The 20,743-nt window shown below is 38.3% G+C and overlaps 1 protein-coding gene across 2 annotated transcripts in view; it reads right to left on the reverse strand.

The window, feature by feature from the left end:
• Positions 1-6,960: 6,960 nt before the first annotated feature.
• LOC107552999 (zinc finger protein 821) overlaps positions 6,961-20,743 on the reverse strand; it is a 16,511-nt gene continuing 2,728 nt past the window's right edge. For both annotated transcript variants that reach the window (XM_016235063.1, XM_016235064.1), the window contains exons 2-6: positions 12,206-12,337; positions 11,885-11,997; positions 10,618-10,716; positions 9,539-9,702; positions 6,961-9,454 (exon numbers count right to left, since the gene is read on the reverse strand). In XM_016235063.1, coding sequence (XP_016090549.1) covers positions 8,677-9,454; positions 9,539-9,702; positions 10,618-10,716; positions 11,885-11,997; positions 12,206-12,337 — 1,286 coding nt within the window. In that variant the 3' untranslated portion in view covers positions 6,961-8,676. The remainder of the gene's footprint in view (positions 9,455-9,538; positions 9,703-10,617; positions 10,717-11,884; positions 11,998-12,205; positions 12,338-20,743) is intronic.

A 20,743-nucleotide genomic window follows, 5' to 3' on the forward strand; every position in this document is an offset into this window, starting at 1 on the left:
AGCTCATATTAAACCCGCAGCACATATATTTAACTGAATCGCAGCCTTTGTGAATTCACAATAGCACTATGCTTTATTATGATGTTTAAATGGTTTCTAATAATGCTTTTATGCGCCACTTCCGGTATTCTGCGTGTTAATCGACATGGGCAAAATGCAATCGAGGATTTTTTTTTATAATGGAGTCCTCAAATTTAATCAAGAACTTGTGACAGCCCTACTCATGACTAATTATGAGGGTGCACTTAGTGGGCCTCATAACCTCTTGTTCCCCATTGACGACGGCCCTGGTATAAGCCCACCTGGTTTTTCGGCATTACCAACAAGTCAGATTTAAACGAAATAAAGAAATGGCAATGTGTATTTTGAGCATAACAGTATTTGGTTTTGATCACCTTAAATTGGTTCAAATCCATTTGTTGTTTGCATTTATGAAGCATTTCACAAGCATCATCTGTTTTTCGTCTGTTAATATTTAGTTTGAAGACATCCTGTTCCTTCTTAAAAGGAGTCCCACTTGCATGCTATTTATAATCTGGTCTCAAATCTAGTTCATCTTATTTCTTCCTTCCTGTCCCCTTTGTCCTAGAACGTTTTGTGGCACTTTGGACCCCTTTAAGTTCACAGAGGACACTTAGTTATACTTCATTTTCAACCTGGTGTGAACTGTCCAAAAGGGCCACAATTGTCATCTAAAGCCTTGCAGACACAAATCAAATATCTTCCCGACCAGGAAAAATGGCTTAAACCATCTCGATTTGGTCTTCTGGGCTCAATCCAGTTGGTCAGCCAGCTGGTTTAAGTTATTACGTTGTTTCTTCACATACAGGGAAAAATGATATGAATGATGGCTTTATTCAAAATTAAGACCTGTTCCATTATTTTAAGTATTAGATTTGACAAGAAGCAATACTCAAAACAGCAGAACGATACAGCTTTAGCATGAGCTATGCAGTAGAGACTCAGTCAGCACCCTAATGCAGTTTCAATACTCAAATCTCACCAGTTCGTCTGTGGTCTGTTCACAGAAGTCAGCTGCACGTTCAATATCGTTATGCATTCTGTGTTTTTTCTAGGAACCCACAGGCTCTGTGACATTTATGGTAGCGATTAAGCGATTAGTTATCACACTACCAAGTCACGTAAGCCGAAGTTTATATGGTGTCGCTTGTTTGGTGCTGTATGTTTTTTTTGTTGTTGTTAGCAATGGTGCACTGTTCTCTGTCTTCTCAAATGCACTGCCTTACCAGCCATCTCTTGTCGAGATGAAATCTCCAATCTGCATCCTTCATGGCGGAGATGGACTGAGTACGCTTTCATTAAGAACTGAGCTACTATCCTGTGCACTGCGCAAGGAGAGTTGACGCTATGTTTGTGCCTTCCCAATGTCTTAACTTTACTCTGGTCTGTCTTATTAAGCTTTGTTCTCTGGGAGATTTGCACGTCTCCATTTTGCTCTTAATGTCTTCACAATATAACAAAGAGTGAAAAATTTAAGGGGGTCTGAATACTTTCCGTACCCACTGTATATCTCACAGGCTTGAAAACCCTACTGTGCTGTTGAGGGTCATTTTGATCATATCTAAACGTAAACCATTCAGCTTGATACTTCATGGCATCCTAAATACTATAATTAGAGAAATTACAATAGAAAATTTGTGATGGAGTGCTACGGTGATTACTTGTATTTGAAGGCCAACCTGAAAGTTTTCATCAAATTGATTCATCAAAACGATTTTTCCATTCGCTTTTGGATTGTTGCAGAAAATAATCTCTGTGACCAACAAAAGTTTATGAATCTTACACATTTTGTTCATCATAAGCTTCACAAATGAACACAACTTTAATGAATTTTGAAGCTTAAATCCAATTGCCAGATGTAAACGGACTATAAATTAACTACACCATGGTCACATGACTTCATCACCACCATTAAGCTTCTGACAAACTCTTTCAGTCTTTATTTTGAAAAGAATAATTAACGTACTAGACAACCTATAGTCCCTGAACCTAAACCTGTAGTCCCCTTTAGCCATTTCTAAGCAACCAACTTTTTTCGAAACAAGGGGGTGTTTTTGATGTATTTTATGTCGGTGAATAAAACGTGAACATATCTTAAGCTTATCTTGAGGACCACAGACCTTAGTTCCTGGGGGAATGTGAAAATGTTCTCAAACTGTTATTTTTATCATTCAGGGTAAATTTAAAGGTTTATCTTCAATGGTAACAGCACAGAAGGGTTAAGCACAAGCTTCATTCCTATAGTTGGTATGCGTCTGCATTTCCTTCCTTCTACGGATGTGTGAAAATTAATCATAACATGTCCTTACCTCACCTTTGCATACATGTCAAGTACAGCGTCCCCTTTCAAAGCATTTCATGTCCCTGTAATGATTAGGGCAGCTACACACTAGATAAATGTACGGTTTAATGGTTAGAAAGCATTTTGAATGAGTTGAAATAAAGTGGGAATTTATTTTCCAAAATACTTCCAAAAACACAACCAAACCAGCCCGCAAATGAGTGTGTTGTTGTTCAGATTCAGGTTTTGGTTGCATGGCAGGTCCTGTTTTTCCTCCTTCAGTGATGATATTTCTAGAGTATATCTGGTGTGTAGATGCCCTTTTCTTCTTTGCATTTAGGGAATCCCATGTTGTTCTTCCATAGAGCCTAAACTAATCATGTAACATAGACGTTTGTAACATTGATGCAATGAAATGTTCTGCACTTATTTCCCTCACATTACGGTAAATGTTTCGCTGTCATATTGAATCATTCGAAACCACGTAAAACAATCATCCAACATTTGTATGCTTGTACAGATATGAAGATAAGTTTTGTATAGTATTAGCTTGTCGATAACGCCTTAAGATGTGCACCATTAGTAAACGATGCGCACAAGTGACTCCCCGCTTTTCAAGGTTATACGATTTCGCATGGAGACAAAGTCTCATTCGTTTCTAGTTGTATTGACCGTGGACTCCTCTGTAAAGGTGGCTCGGATTGCTCACTGACAACAATTAGTGACGTTGCACTTACTGATTGTAAGATGATATTTTGGGACTAGCTCATAATGTGTATCTTTGTTGAACAAAATGTAAGCTTAACATACGTTCTAAATCTTTAATGTTTTATTTATATTTTGCTCTTGTTAGTAGGGCAAAAGTGAAGACCGATGCTTGGCACTGTTGACATCACTGATTCTAGCTCGGAAACATCTTCCTTCACTTCCTCAGTGCTTTGTAGAGAAAGCGTGTGATGTTTGAATCTCGCAAAACCCAGTGTTGGGAAGGTTACTTTGGAAATGTAATAGGCTACAGATTACGAGTTACCCTATTTCAAATGTAATTAGTGTAACTATTTCAATACTTTATTAATGTAACTGATTACATTTGATTACTTTTCTAAATTGCTAGCGAATGTTTTCAACTGTTAATCAACTCTCAGACAATCAATCCGTTAATCAACTCTCAGACAGCTTGCAGCCTAAAGCTTTCAGCAGCAATGTGGATTGATAGAATTGGTGGAATACTGCAAATTCAAACGAGAGAACCAATCAAAATAGCATTGCTTTACCAAACTGCCTTTAAATGGCAGGAGGCATCATGCACATTAAAAACAGGCAAAGCAACAAATTAATATTATTCAACATATCCTAGCTTTTTACAGAATATATTTAGATGTAACCCCCTTTGTAATTAACATTTTCATAAGTAACTGTAATTTAATTACACTTATTTTTTTTCCTCAGTAACTGTAATGGATGACGGTTACATTTATTTTGTAATTTAGTTACTTAACACCGTTACATGTACCTAGTTCCTCCCCAACACTGACAAAACCATATTTTGCCCCAAAATCAAATGGGGGGGGGAGAATCTAAGCATGTTAAGAGAGAGAAAAAAACGATTTCTTTAAAAATTTTGTATTTGAAATATTACAAAGATTCTTTTCTCATTGGGCATTACTATTGAGATAAAATGCATGTTGTATGCTTTAAATAATATCACTGGAACTTGCGCTTTTCTCATTAAAGTGGTTTGAGGAAGTGAGTGAAAGCTAAATTCATTGGAGTCTGTGTTAGAAGATGGTGCGTATAAAGCGAGAATCTCTGCAGTTGAGGCTAAGAGTCCTGGGAAATATTTGACAGAAGTCCAGTTAGTCTCCCTGTTGACTGTCGGTGCGACTGGAGAGTTTTTGGAGCTGACATGTCATAGTTTGTGACGTGTGAGAACGACTGAATCCAGCCGAGGATAACCGTCTGTGTTCTGGATGAATGTGTGCAGTTCTGTGTATCGGTAACGTTTCAGTGTGTTATAGTGGTATCATTGCTTACAATTGATTTTTTTTTGTTTTTATGTATATATTGCTTTGGAAGGCTTTATGAAGCTAATACATGGTGGTTTTGTGTAAATCCCAGACAGAATTCGGTGGCACGGCAGGCCAGAGTCCGTAATGTCGGCTGAAATCAGGTTTCTAACGGTTTCAAGGTTTTAAAGGAGTCATTATATACTCTCGAATCTGACATTGTAATTCTTGGCACTAAGTGACACTGCTTTTTATGTGATGTGTGACCAGTTTTAAAAGAGATGGCGTCTGTTTAATGCATAAAATCTGCGAAATATATGCAATGATGTATGTGTAATATTCAATCCTCAAGTATAATCCAGGTTGTATAAACTTTGTATAGTACATTTTAATATCGTATGGCCGTACCAATATGTATTAATTCTTCTCAGAAGCCTTAGAGTCGTCTACCCAAAGTGCTCCCTTAGACTACCCTACACCTACCTGAACTTTACAAAGCATTAATAACTATATTTTGTTGCGTTTTTATTTGTACCCTTTTTTGAATAAAATAGATTTGTACTGTATATTTGTACCTCTCTGTGAACTATTTATAGGGCTGTTTTGTTTTATTTTGTTTTTTGTTTTCCTGTTTTAATTTTCTGTAAGGACACAAAGATATTGTATTTTTATTGTTACAGCTAACTTCTTGGAAACGTTGCATTTATCATGTTTGTTAAGTAAACACAATATAATATATATCTATATAATATTAACATGCTGGCTTGACGTCTGTTTCTTTAATATGCATTCCATTCAATTAGTAATTGTAATAAATTCTAAATGGAGTTGTAAAAGTGCACCAACGAACCGGAGTAATTCAATGCAGATTAATAATAGATTATGATTACAAAAATACCCGATGTATCATGCATTAATTTTTTAAATCTGAAATACAAACCTAGAGTCTGTGAATGTATAACTTTGTGTATTGCTCTTTTTTTTATGTTCCACAAAGGGGTGAAATATTTTTTTGTTTTCAGCATACTTTTGAAAATAATTAAGATGATTGAATCAAAATGTATTGTGACCAAATTCAAGTACAATGCATCTTTTTATTACAGTGGGGCCTGAAAGTCTGAGACCATTCCTGAAAATGCTTGATTTTTTATTTTTTTCATAATTTTTGAATACCAGATTTTCAATCCCATTTTACATATGTATATACTTTTTCTAGAGAGAAAGACAGAAACACTCATAGCAGTAAAATCAATGTTTATTCCACATTCTGTTCCTGCTTTTCATGAGCTTTCAATCTGGTTAGCCAATTACAGAGCATGGCTTTCTGAACAGGACCAATTGGCGTTGTGATCAGTTATTCTAGTCACTGATTAAGTTTCATTAATTTTGGCCTTTTAGATTTGTAAACATTATCATGAAAATATCTATATAGACTGACAAAAAGGCAAGTCATTACTGAACTCCAATCCTTAATGAAAAGCTTTTATATAAATGCATTTAGAACATGTATTTTATAACATGCAAGTTCCATTTCCAGGGGTTTACTGATTTACATGCACAGACATGTAAAAGAAAATGGTTGTTTAATACATGACATGTCACATGGCAATGCATACCACTAAAAATACTAGTTTAGGAATAATGCAGACTAAACAGGGTTAATGTTTGAAAATACTCTTTTTATATATATTTTTCCTTCAAAATAGACAATGCATCCTGCCAACATCTTGTTCTGGACTACAGCGAATCATTTGATTTTTTTCATTGCATCAGGATGGGTTTCCACAACTTTGATGCTACTGTATGAAATAACTGCTTTATAATGAATTTCAGGGAATTGATCGTAAAAATTGCATTGCTCTTCCTGAATGTGCATACATCAACATCAACTCGGTCCTATCAATGGAGTAACTGAAACCAAAGCTAAGGATGGATATCGTGGGTGAGGTTACGGAGCCCTCCAGGGCAAGATTTGAGGAACCCTGCATTATACAGTACAGTGACAGCAGCAGAGAGCAGAGACTGGTTGGTTAGTTGAGACATCATGGAGTTGTGTAATATCCATATCGACATTTTGGCTCAGGTGAGGAGTTAGCAGTCTGCACAAGAGAAATAATAATGAGGAAGAGGAGGTCTCCTGCTCCTCTGCGTTCTCAGGTCGTGAGGATGCCGGTGATCCACACCATCCCTGAGTTCCTAGACAAATGTCAACCCATGTAGCATTGTGATAAGGTATAAAGCCTTTCGGAGGTCAGAGCAGTGTGTCTGAATGTGCTTTGAAACAGATACTTTTAGTATTTAACAGTACATCCGCACCTTTCTCTTTTAAAAAAGGACAAAGTCGCCACAAGAGGCCTTGTCCCAAATGGCACCCTCAGCCCTTGTAGTCCTTCTTGAAGTCCACACTTAAGTGATATAAAGCCGCATAAACTCTTGGGTAGCAGTCAGTTTCCAAAGTCCGCACCAGGCTCAACTAAAGGGTGCACTGAGGTATACAGTGGCTGCAAAGGTGCCATCCTTATCCCTGAGTTCCTAGACAAATGTCAACCCATGTAGCATTGTGATAAGGTATAAAGCCTTTCGGAGGTCAGAGCAGTGTGTCTGAATGTGCTTTGAAACAGATACTTTTAGTATTTAACAGTACATCCGCACCTTTCTCTTTTAAAAAAAGGACAAAGTCGCCACAAGAGGCCTTGTCCCAAATGGCACCCTCAACCCTTGTAGTCCTTCTTGAAGTCCACACTTAAGTGATATAAAGCCGCATAAACTCTTGGGTAGCAGTCCGTTTCCAAAGTCCGCACCAGGCTCAACTAAAGGGTGCACTGAGGTATACAGTGGCTGCAAAGGTGCCATCCTTGTAATTTGTGACAAGTAGGGCACCTTATGGCCTTGTGAACATAAAACTGCATAAGCAAAGACTGCAAGCCCATGTAGATTTCAGCATTTGGGTCAGCGGCACTTAAACAGCATTTAAATAAGGTGTTGTCGTTTCGGCGAACATGTAGAGCAATGATAATACCAGGGGTGTCCAATCCTGGTCTAGGACAGCCCCCATCATGGAGAGTTTAGCTCCAATTTGCTCCAACACACAACCAGTCTGGGGGTTTCAAGTAACCCTGAATACCTTGATTAGATGGTTCAGGGGTGAACTCTGGAGGATGAACCCTCCAGGAGCAGGGTTGGACACCCTTGGACTAAAGTATGTGTTGGCATAGGGAACAGTAAGTCAGTGTGTGGACCTGCATGTCCCTGTTGTTCCTATGCAAGGATCCCATGGTGAGGTAGTTGCTTCTGTGCGTATGAGCTAGTAGTGACCCAATCTAGGGTCCTGGGAGGTGAGCCATAGTTGCAGGTAAACTCCAACCTTTCAGACTGGCAAATTTGAAGAGTAGGCTGAGTGTGGAGTGTAGCTACACGTCTCACTCCTGTCACTGTAAGTCCGTGTACAAACCGAGAACCTCCTTCTGGAAGAATCTCGCTGCTCTGAAGAAAGACGGCTAAAAGTCTGAGCCTTGAAAACAAAGTAGACAAGTCTCCTAAAACATGCTTACAGAGAGGGTAACATGTTTGCCCTTCTGTGAATGTCGGAATTTCTTATACAAGTTCAGTTAATTATGTAAGTCAAATATGTTACAGAGATCCATAAAGGGTTGTTCACACTGACAGCAATTAAATCACTGGAGGTCGGCATGTCGACGTGCTGTTGGTTGCTAGTAGGTGTTCCTAGTTGACTGGTTGTGATTGTAAGGGACTCTGGTGCCGCAGACTCCGCTTTCCTCTTCTGACTACCAAATGGGAATATCATCTGCATGATGCCTGCTCTTCTTTTGATTTTTTTACTGAGATCTTAGTTAAAGGGATGAAGCCCCCTAGAGGGATTATCGAATATGTCATTGTAGCCTGCTAAACATTGCCAAGCTCTAGTTTTCAGGAAGTTTATTTCTTCTTGCTGTTGACTACTCTAATCCGCCACCCTTAGGGGTGCAATTGCCTGTCTTGTCTATCCTGTAGAACCACTTCTGTCCTCAACTGCAATATCCAATTGTATTAGGAAGCGGAACATGTGAACTTCGCTGTCTACTCTCCAATTGGTAGTCTCCATGTGTGTTGCTGCCTATCTGCATAACGTTGAACTCTGGTCAACATTGTTGCATTGCAACTCATTGTCTATCATGTCGCCTCAAATCTCTCTTTGAAAATGAAAGACATCTGGCGCCTACATCACTGCAAATCGCTGTCAGGGTGAGCACCTCCTTGAAACTGCAAGACCATAACCTTCTCATCACAGTTATGTTCAAGATAGTTATTCTTTAAGAATGGCAAATTCTTCTCAAATGTTGGGTTGAGAGGTGTTTGGAGCTGTGCTTGTTAGGGAAGCTTCATAAACAGTCCATTGTCCATGGAAGGGACAGACATGGGAAAGGAAAACTGGAATAGACTCATATCAGCAGTGAGTGCAGCCATCGCAGCAGGGTCATGCTCGATCTGGTTTCTCAGCGATGGGTCGATCTTCTCCAAGCGCCGCTTTAGCCTCTTGGCCTCCCTCTCACGGATTAGCCGCGCCTGCCTCTTCTCGGGCGTCTCGTTGGCCCGCTTGAATCGCATGGCCTCCCGATCTCGCTGCAGACGACGTGCCCGTTGTTCGTCTGTCTCCTGCATCCTTTGCTGCCGCTTTGCCTCACGGTCTCGTAAGCGGCGCATCTCCCGCTCCTCTGGTGACTCACATGCCCGCTTGGTCTTCTTGGCCGTTCGCTCACGTTCAAGCCGCTGCATCCGCAATCCTACGGGTTCGTTCTTCCTACGGACGGCCCATTTCCGCATGGACGGCGACTGGGCATCCACAAGCTGCTGGTAGGCTACACAGCTGTTGCAGACCAACAAAACCCCAGCTGGGTACACGGGCATAGGGTTCATGAGGTCTGGAAGAGGTGGAAGTCCTGTGTTTGGAGGATTAAGGCTATCAGAGAGTGAGTGAAGAGGAGGTGCAGAAGGGAGAAGACCAACTGGCAATGAGGTCAGTCCAGGACCAGGACTTGTGTTTGGGTTAGTCATAGTGCTTCTGGGTAAAGAGTCAGACATGGCACAGGCCTCACCATCACTGTTGATCTCTATACTGCTTGTGTCGAGGAACTCCTTCAACTTTTCCCTAAAATTTCAGACCAGGAAACAGTTAGAAACAACAATGAATTACATTATCCTAGTAAAATCATGTCTTGAGTAAAGAGCTGACCTGTTGAAGTTGTTGGTGTCTGTGAAGTGAGCCCCACATACGGCACAGTTGGACAGTCGGTCCTCTGAATGGATGAGAAGATGGCGACCAAGAGAGCCTGGGGAACTGAGAGCTCTTCCGCAAACAGGACAGACATAACTCTTACTGCCACCCACAGCTGTGTGCTGTACATAGACAATAAGACACAAAGAGATTTCATACATAAATTCTTCTCAAATGAAGAGACTTAAAGGAACAGTCTAAAAATGAAAATTGTCATGATTCACTCAACTTTCTGTTGTTCCAAACCCATACGACTTTGTCTTCTAGACCATTTTTTAATAATACACTGGTCATTGTTTCCAAGCAATTACAACAGGGACTAGATATTTCAAGTTTCAAAAAGCATGCAAAAATGGACTTAACATTTGAGGCAGTCTCCATTCATTGTTAATAATTTGAAAAGGGCGATTAGTACATCATTTATAATTTCTCCATGAAAGAAAGAAAATATTACGGGTTTGGAATGGCAAACGATTGAGTGAATGATGAAAGAATTTTCATTTTAAACTTGGGATGTGTTAAGCAACTTTTGCATAGATTTTTTAACGAAAAACAGAGCCAGACTGCAAATTTTGGGGAGCCACTGACATATTTCACAGAAATTCGGGAAGTGTACGATTGATGCAGACTACAATTTTTTCGCTTCAGATTTGGAGTCCATCCAGTCCGAGGATACAAAACATGTTTTGAGCTGATTTTAGTATACATACTGTTTTCATTTGTCACTAAGTGCGAGTTTGTTGTGTTCAGTTAGTGTGTGATCCCCATTTGTTTATTATATGATGCCCAAAGTCAGCAAGTGTATGATGCCTATTGTTTTAGTCATGTTGTGTATTCTGGCCTTTAGGTGTGCTTTACAATCTGCACATAACTGATGAGCTCCGAATGTAGTTGAGTGATCTGATCACAAAACATTTTGGACCCCAGTACACATGTATTTAGCACTGTCCACTTTGATTGGATCACCCAAGATAGAAAGAGTCTATGAGTGTAAAAAGTCTAAAAGATACAATAGGCTTAGGTAGTGGTGTCCTCACCTGGTAGACGTGTGCGATAAGCTGATCTGGGCTATTGAACTCCAGGGAACAAAGAGGACATCCAAAACTGCTCCCCTGGTCTGTCCCCTCCTCGTTCTCCTAACAGACACCAATGCAACAACAAACAGTTACAATGATAGCCAAGTTTAGAGTAACAAGACTTACAGTCTGAAATGTAGTGTAATATTTTTTTCATATAGTATGATTGCACACAAGTGACTATTCCCTGAAACTGCTAATGACTGTAGCTGTGGATGACTTACGCAGCACTTGAGTGGTGTGGCAGACAAATGGATACATAAGCTGTGACTCATTCCAACTGTTGTGTCAACTGGGTTGCTATAGAGCCATGAGTCACCCTACAAAAATATCTGTCAACCCTTAAAGATGCCAACAATCGGTGAGGTGGGATGACAAAATTTAATTGAATTAAAAAATGTAATGAAGTCACATAGACTTGTAAATAAAACGACACTCAGTGTCCTTGAAAATTATGTCATTAATTACTCACCCTTGTGTTGTTTCAAACCCGTAAGACCTTCGTTCATTTTCGGAACACAATTTAAGATATTTTTGATTAAATCTGAGGGCTCTCTGACCCTCCCATAGACAGCAAGGTAAGTACTACGTTCAAGGTCCAAAAAAGTACCCAGATGATCGACAAGGTAGTCCTTGTAACATCAGTGGTTCAACTGTAAAGTTACGAAGCTACGAGAATACCTTTTTGCGCAGAGAAAACAAAAATAATGACTTCATTCCACATTTTCGTCTCTACTGCGTCACTTGTGGACGCGCGTTCACGACAGTACCATGACGCGAGCGTGTGGCGGCGCTGGACCAGATCCGGCGTGATGACGTCATCATACTGTCGTGAATGCGCGCGTGAATTTAATATCTTAAATTGTGTTCCGAAGATGAACGAAGGTCTTACGGGTTTGGATCAACACGAGGGTGAGTAATTAATGACAAAATTTTCATTTTTGGGTGAACTAACCCTTTAATTTATTCAGTTAATTGGAAAGTGTGAATCTCATAAATTTCTAGGTAACGTTTGACTGAAAAAAATAAATAAATAAACATATATATTGTAGGGGTGGGAATCACATGGTACCTCACGATACGATACACGGCTGATTTTTTTTCTTTGCAAGGCATTTTACAGTAAGTAACTTGAGTTGTCTGTGACAATGCTGTCATGCAAATCATGACAGAAGAATTTAAGAAACACACAACAATCTACTTCTTACATTAAACCTCCATCACTCACCTCCTTGACTTCATCATGTAGTATGGGGCCGAGGTTGCTCTTATTACTCGTCATGCTGTCATCAGCAGAGGCATTTGAGGAGTCATCTTTATCAAAATCACTATCACCGTCGTCTGGCAGCATAGGGGGAAAAAAGTAATGTTATCAACGGCTCCATCACAGGTCACCTTGCTTTTCTTTTCTAAGACTCAACACTGCAATCACAAAACAATCACAGCTGTCTTCCTTGTTTTTAATGTTTTATTAGCAGTAAGCAAATATAGAAATAAATTCACAGACAGACATGCAGTCGTGAGTTGCCTCTGAAGCTGTGTGTCTCACCACTTGTGCTGTCTTGCTCTTCAGGTTCCTGTGAGTTGTTGCTATGGCATTCCCCGTCCTCAATGAAGTAATCTCTAGCATCCATCTTAAAAGTGTGCTGCGGGCCGGACAACCCAGTCGTGTGAAAAGGCCCTGTGAGTGAAACAACGTAGTCACTGAATATATTTAAAACTCGTTTTTAAGGGCTTGCCTGCTTTGGCTTCCAGTGTATTGCTATGTGGTTGCTAGGGTAGAGTTTTAGTGCAGAGTAGAGAATTTTAGTTCTGGGTGATAGCTAAGGTCTTGCATAGCAGTAATTAAAGCAAAAGGAGCCCCTACCAAGTATTGAGTGCATGTACAGTAAATGAACATACTTTCCAGACGGCCACCAATTCACTAAAAATGTTTTTATGAAGTATGAAATATTTTAATTTGTTGAGATAGTGAATTGGTGGGTTTTTGTGAAATGTGAGCCAAAATCATCACAATTAAAAGAACCAAAGACTTAAACTACTTCAGTCTGTGTGCATTGAATTTATTTAATACACGAGTTTCACAATTTGAGTTGAATTACTGAAATAAATGAACTTTTCCACGACATTCTAATTTATTGAGATGCACCTGTAGATATGAGTTGAGGTATCATTCATGACTGTTACACAAATGGTGTGGGGAAAAGTTACATGCCAAACATTAATACTTAAATGTTTTTCAACTAAAAATGTCATTTTTTTCATGTTGTTCCAAACCTGTGGAAACACAAAAGACGACATTTTGAAGAATGCATCAGTATCATTTTTGTCATTAAACGTCAATGGGGGTCCAGTGTTGTTTGGACCCCAACGTTCTTCAAAATATATAAATGGGTCAAAGACGAAAAAGGGTTTAAGCATAAAAACAATAAGTGTAATACTGCTTTAAATTGTTGTTGTTTTCCCCCCAAAAAATTTAAAAAGTTTTCTGTTTAATTTAATTGCAATTTTGTAATTGTAATTTATGACATAGTAAAAGACTAATTACCTTCACCCCAAATACTAATTAGTTGTAATTTTAAATTTTTTTAAATTTGCCACTATCCTAGGTTTTGCCCATTTGTCAGTAAGAATGTTTTACTCTTTTAAAACACAATAAAATTTAATATGCTCCCTTATTCTTTTATATATTTTAATATGTACAAGTCAGAATAAGCATGTTGTTTGAATTTTTACATACATAGTGTTACACTGAATGACAATGTAACATTATTTCAACCAAATTATTAAATTTTATTCTCCAAAAACTTATTTGAAACCATAAAAGTAGACACTTTACTTACATTTAATGTGCTTTCTATGGACATATAATCACTTTTGTCAATTTCTTTTGATGTGGACATCTTAAAGTCTTTGACCCAAATATATGTGATTGTGTCTTGGCAAACACACACATTTTAAAATATTATTTAGGCCAAATTGCTAGAGGGATCTAGGCCATAAGGTGACTACAGGAAATACAGCTATCTATTCTCACAACCAATAATGTCACCGGTGTCTAGAGTAAATCTGAACTGTGGTTGTTTCTACAAACATAACAAAAAAAAGTCATGCTTTGTATGAAGCCTGTATTTATAATGGTATTTTTAAGGCATCATAATGCATGCATTATATTATGCCTTATAAAAAAATCTCATAAATAATCAAATAACGACAGTTATAACAATTCTTACCTATTTGTGGATCTAACTATTAAGAGTTATAACACACAATGAACACATTATATCAACTTAAGATACAATGGATTATAGTTTCCATAGTTATAATGTATTATAAGTATCAGATCTAGACATTGTTTAAGATCTGCATAATATTGTGTGTGTAAAGTGGCAAATAAACGTCCAAAGGCTTTATAATGTGGTCATAATATTTATAATGCCTGTTTGTCCGTTATAAAAAAGTAATAGTTTGCATTCTTCTTTCATCTATAATAACAAAGTAACAAAAATAACAATTTTGAGATATATTATGTTGTCATGAAATAAAATTAATCGTATTGTGAAATAAGTACACACTGGTAACAGTTTTTTTTTTTATTGCAAGTATTAAATTAATAACTAAGAATTTTCCTGTTGTTTTAGGTTTTTGCTATCCATTCACTATCTGTATTGAGATATTTTAGTTATATCAAATCATAATTCTGGTATCTTGACAACACTAATTATGTTGTTACAATTATTCATAAAATGACACCATTGTAGATTTTACATTAAGGTTCCATCAGTTAATACGAACTAACAATGAAAATACTTCTAAAGTATTCATCTTAGTTAAAATACTTCTAAAGCATTTAATAATGTTACTTAATTTCAAGATGTATTAATACATTAATAAATCAAAAGTTGTATCTGTTAATATTATTGAATGGATCTGACTAGGGATCTCACGATTCGATACACGATTTGTTATTTAACAAAATGAGATTCAAGAAATTATAAATTAAATGTGTCCTTTTATTATTGCTTGGACAAAATGCTGCACATTTCTTTGTGAAATTGAAATATAACACTAATAATATACTAATATAACACTTGCATATTATTGCTCTTTTGTTAGTTTTGATTGCTTCTATTCTCTTCATTTGTAAGTCGCTTTGGACAAAAGCGTCTGCTAAATAACAAAATTTAAATATAATGTAAATAACAAAACTAAATTGAAATTTTAAAACAAGCCCCCAAATCAAATAAATAAGTAACACAAATAAAATAAATCTCTTCATATAAACAAAATAAGGCTTTGTCTGTTCTTTCCGTTTAAAATTTGAGGCAACCACTGCATTTTAATCTTGATCCAAACAAAGATGCTGCATACATGCACCATGAGCAGTTCTTAATCTAAATTAGATTGTATAATTTTGAAATTTGAAGCAAAAACAGAATGGTTTGACTTCAGTTTTGTGAAACTATGCATGGAAAATATCTGCATGAAACCGAAACAGCCGACGAGCTGAACGAGACGCAGATTCACTCTCTGCCAGCAGGTGGCGCTTAAAGCGTTTTCTTGGTTTCCGCTGTAAACAAAGCAGCGCTGCACTTATGAACTTTAATATGCATTATACAGATGCAAGATGAAAAGAAAAAAATACCATCTAAACTTTTTTAAAGACAGTAAGTTCCCCTCAGACATGCATTCATATAAACTACCCCTAAATGAATCGCGATTTGTTTAGCATCTCAACCGATTTGAATCGTCACGTATTTGAATTGATTTTCAACCGGCTCGTGGTTAATCGTTACATCTCTAGATCTGACCTAACATAAACTAACAATGAACAGTTGTATTTTTATTAACTAACATTAACAAATTGTAACAAGTGTTTTTGCTCATTGTTAGTCAATGCATTAACTAATGGGACCTTACTGTAAAGTGTTACTTTTTATATATATATATATATAAGGCATTATGCAAGCATTACAACGAATACCCTTATAATGCATTATAAATACAGGCTTCGTAGAAAGAATCCTAGATGTACTGTTTTCAACACATCAAAAAGCCTGAATCTGAATAATTCTCACTTACATTTTGAATTTCAAAGAAAAGACCGACCGCATCAACAACAGAGGCCAGAGCTGCGGTGGTGTGTGATCAGAACAATAGTTGATGCTGCATTAACACATTATAAACACGCACACCCCACCTCACGCTCACCAACCCCCACGTTACACGCTCAACTCAACACACACTGCAGTCCCAGAGGAAACAGCCCGAGTCCGTGCCTCTAATGTAAGAATCATCTCCTCCAGAAGCACTCCATACGCCCACACGGAGATGCTTTTCCCTCTGCATGCATCCCATTACTCCAAACACCTTCTGCGAAGCTGCTTTAATCAGTAGCATGAACGGCAACCAGCATGTGAATAAACCAGATATTATGCTTTCCAATGAAAGTGCCAGTGCAACACGATACAGTGTTTCTGGAAGTTCGACGAGGTGTTGCTATCGTCTTCATAACTGTTGTAAGCGTGTAGCTATGATGTTGCTACAGGGCCAAGCCTCAGATATGACTCTGTGATTTTTATCGTTCGTTAGGCAAAGTCGGATCTCTCATAAATTTAACACCTGATTTGACATATTGACCTTCTGATAATATTGTTTTCAAGTCAAAGCCTCTACTCCGTTTTAACAGCTGTTTATGAGCACTAAAATGTTATACCTTTAAGCAAAACTTCTCAAAAACTCAATATTTGAATGATTCTGAAAAAATTAATCACTGTCTGACCAATTTTGGTCTGGAGGTCAGGGTTAGAATCATGATTTATTGGTAGTGCTACAGCACACAGTAATGGCGCTTTCCCACTGCATGGTACGGCTCGGTACGGTTCACTTTTGGGGGGGTTTCCACTGGATACATTACCTGGTACTTTTTTTAGTACCACCGTTACTTAACCGTACCGTTACTAAAACGTGACGTGTAAACTTTGCTGATCACGGATTGGCCGGAGAGAATCGTCACTACCTGCGTCACTGAACTTGAGACACAAACACAACAGAACCGCTAGATTTAAATCAGCACACCCAGCGAAGGATCGAACACAACTGTTTTGAACAAGCACACCTTTTTTAACAACCAAAAAGTTTTGTTGTCTGTTGCGGAAGAACAGACGTTCCTCTCGTTGATAGCAGAGGAGCGGATCCAGCGAGAACTTGATGGGGCGTCGCGGAATGAAAATTTTTTTTAGGAGTCGCGGCAGTAGAGGCAGCGCAACTATAACGACATGTGAATAATCCCGCCCACTCTAAAGCGGTACTGAACTGCAGTGGAAACGCAAACCGTGCCGTGCCGTACTGAGCCGAGCCGAGTCGTACCACGCAGTGGAAAAGCGCCATTAGTGTGTATTAGTAGAGATGTAAATCGGTCGTTTTATTAAGATAGAATCTGACATTAATTATCTTAACCAGCAATATGATATTTGCCGGAACCTCAAAACTTGATAACATTTGATAACATCCAGGGGCCTGCGACTGATATATCGATATTAAGATGTTTTGTACCTATTTTACACAACCAGTTACATTTTCATTCACTCACAAAATGCAACCAAAATATAGCATGAGCATTTAACTCCTGTATCTAACTGGGACATCAACAACAACAAAATCAATTCGCATAAGATCATCAATCGTTTGATGACAGCTCTTTATTGACTTGAACAATGACAAGTCTTTCAGTCTTCTGTGCTCTCTAAAACATGCAACTCTAGTATCCTTATTAAAACACAGACAACAAAGTTAGGTGCTCCAATTGTTGAAAAAAATGCATTTATACAAATACATTTATAAATGCATCGATCCATATCCGTGGGGTTTGCTAAAATCCTTAAAGGGACAATTGACCCAAAAATGAATCTGTCATCATGCACTCGCCCTCATGTCGTTCCAAACCTGTAAGACTTTCTGCAGAAAACAAACAAAAGATATTTTGAAGAATGTTGGTAACCAGACAGTTCTGGTGACCATTCATTTCCATTATACACTCCTAAAATAAACTTTTGTTTTTTTTGCCGTTGATAAAGAGCTTCCATACACTCTTAAATATAAGGGTTCCAAATGGTGTTTTCACAGCGATGCCATAGAAGAACCATTTTGGGTTCCCCAAAGAACCTTTCAGTGAACAGTTCTTAGAAGAACCATGATTTACTTTCTTTTTACTAATGTAAAGAACCTTTTGTGGAATGGAAAGGTTCCATGGATGTCAAAAATGTTTGGAACCATCAATGCCAATAAAGAACCTTTATTTTTAAGAGTGTGGAATCTTGCCATTTCACAAAAGGTATTCTTTAGTGGTTCTTTAAGGCTGGGACACACCAAGCCGACGGTCGGCCATTGGCCAACGGTGAGCGACGGTTGGGCTAGTTTGTTTGGGGCGTTCCACTCGTCGGGCTCACGTCGGCGACAGTTTGCCCCAATTCAACATGTTGAATCGGCGTCGGGACCGTCGGCGCGAGTGAGAGCTCTGATTGGCTGTTCAGTTTAGCGAACGAGTCGGTGCCCGAGAATGAAAGCGAAAGTGATGAAAACAAGCACGTAAATGAAGGCGGTACAGACAGAAGGCTGTTTAAATGTTACGTGATCTTTCCCAATCATTCTAATATGTGAATGTTTTCATAACATGAGCCGCTTAAAATGATTAAAGATATCAACGTTACTGATATTCAAAATGGTAAGCAAGTGCTGCTTACCATTTTGGACAACACCGTCGGCTTTCGTCGCCGCTAGTTCTTTGAAGTCGGCTTGGTGTTTCCACGCCTTTAGATTATTCAAATGTTATTTTACACTAAGAAAAAATTGTTCTATTAAGAACTGTTCTCTGAAAGATTATTTGGGGAATCAAAAATAGCTCTTTTATTGCATCACTGTGGAACCTTCGTTTTTAAGGTTCCACAGTGATGCAATAAAATAAAAAAGAAATTGTTCCACAGAAAAAAAGAACTTCAAACAGGTTTGGAACAACATGAAGGTGACTAAATAATGACCGAATTTTCATTTTTGGCTGAACTATCCCATAACTCTATGTATGAGCAACAGTAAAAGTGATGTTTGCCTCCGCTCAAAGCTACTGACATATTGTTAGACCAAGTTCAAAGTGGACCACAATCTGATTTTATAAAGTCAGCATGTTGAACTTAAGCAAGCTTAGTCTACATTTGAGCTCAGACCATTTCAGGACTGCCGTTGTCTTCCCATCAGAAAAACAACAGCCGACCGATGTAATACTTTACATCCACTACTAATCACCAAAGATTGTCAAGAGTTTCCACCCTACTTTCCCAGCATCCTCGGGACGGTTTCTAAGGGTGTTTGGGAGCATCTACAAGTACAGAAGATTTGCATGAGGGATATCAGCGTTAAAATACGAATGGATACAACAGAGCGGCTCCGCGGCAGTCAGCCCGTGATTGATGCACGCGCATTTCCCATCCCCCTCTGCCAGTTCTGTCTGTACATCTGTCTCTCCACCCTCCCTCCGTCTTCTCCTCGCTCCCCCCTCTGTGTGCCACTGTGATGTTATCTCAGAGTCTGTGTGTCTGTAGGCAGGAGGTGACGCAGTGTCTGTCTGAATCCAGACAAAGAGACAAACTCATCAGCCAACAGACACGAGAGAAAAGGCTGAAGTCATTGAAGGGTGGGTGGCACCAAAACAGACAGAAAGAGACAAAACTTAACTCGGATGCCAAACAATGAGAGCACTCCTGAATTCAAACCATCCCACAGCCTTTACAAACCCAACAGAAAACAGTACAAATCCTGAGAACGGGCAGGGGACGGGGCCCTTGCACGCGGTCTAGTTTGGTGGGCTGGAAGAATAGTCATAGACAGACATCAGATAAACCCAGACAAGCAATTCAGGCCTCACTTTGCCTAATTGACAAAGCCAGGCATGATGGAAGAACAAGATCAGTCATACAGGTTCCCATGGAGTAACGTTTCCCATAGTGCGCCCCAGTGTGTCTGCAAGAGCCCCTATTTCTACTAAGAAATACGATAAAATGGAAAAGACGGAGTAACATTTACAGAAAAGTCTCAGCCTTTCACTTCCATCAGCTCTGAAAATATTTAAGTCATAAATACACAAAGTAGTTGCTGGAAACTACACTGAAAAACATGGTGAAGGATTTAATTTCAACTCTTTTCACTCAGAAATTGCAAGTAAATTTCACAAATAATTACAAAGAAACCGCCAATGCAGTGATTTCAACTTTTAGAAGTAGAAAGACTGAAATGGTATTTTCTTGTAAAACGTAATCCAATAAACTTTAAACAAAAAAAAAAACAGTAAAAAATAAAGTAAAACTATCAAATGTAACTGTAAATGTAAAATATTTTTTACTGTGTAGTGTGTAAAAAAAAAAATATATATATATATATATATATATATATATATTGCAGTGGTAGCAAGTTACTTTTTTGGTCTTCAGTCAGGTAACACCTTTATACAATAAAATATCAATTCTATACAGCACAAATTACTATAAGACACTCATAACATTTCACTAACACTGCCTGCAATGTAGCCAACTCCATCTGAAATTATAAATCACCATACATCAACGATTATTTATGACAGTCGCATCACATTTACATTGTGGATTGTGTGTCCCTCAATAAAGAGAGAATGGCAAACAATGATATGCTAATAACGTATAATTATGCAGTTACTGGGGTTGGATGAGAGCTTCAACTTATTCTTCAGGTGAACTGGATCATGGGGTTTTGGTGATCATGACCTTAAACCAAAAACACGTGCTATGAGTGAACATATGTTCATTTGATGCCGATTTATCAAAATAGGATTTCAGTAACATTTCTAAATAAAAACAAATAATAATTGCACGTGTCAAGGGTAACGCTACTCTTTGAGGAAACCGGTTTCTTACATAGATGTGATAGTGTTCTGTCTCTACAAGTAATAAAATCGTCATGTCCATGTAGTATTCATTTATTGGTAAGTACCGTCGGCCACACACACACACACACACACACACACATATATATATATATATATATATATATATAGGCCTAAAGT

This window comes from Sinocyclocheilus grahami, unplaced genomic scaffold (genome assembly GCF_001515645.1).
Source record: "Sinocyclocheilus grahami isolate Dianchi unplaced genomic scaffold, SAMN03320097.WGS_v1.1 scaffold462.1, whole genome shotgun sequence".
In the NCBI taxonomy this organism is placed as follows: domain Eukaryota; kingdom Metazoa; phylum Chordata; class Actinopteri; order Cypriniformes; family Cyprinidae; genus Sinocyclocheilus; species Sinocyclocheilus grahami.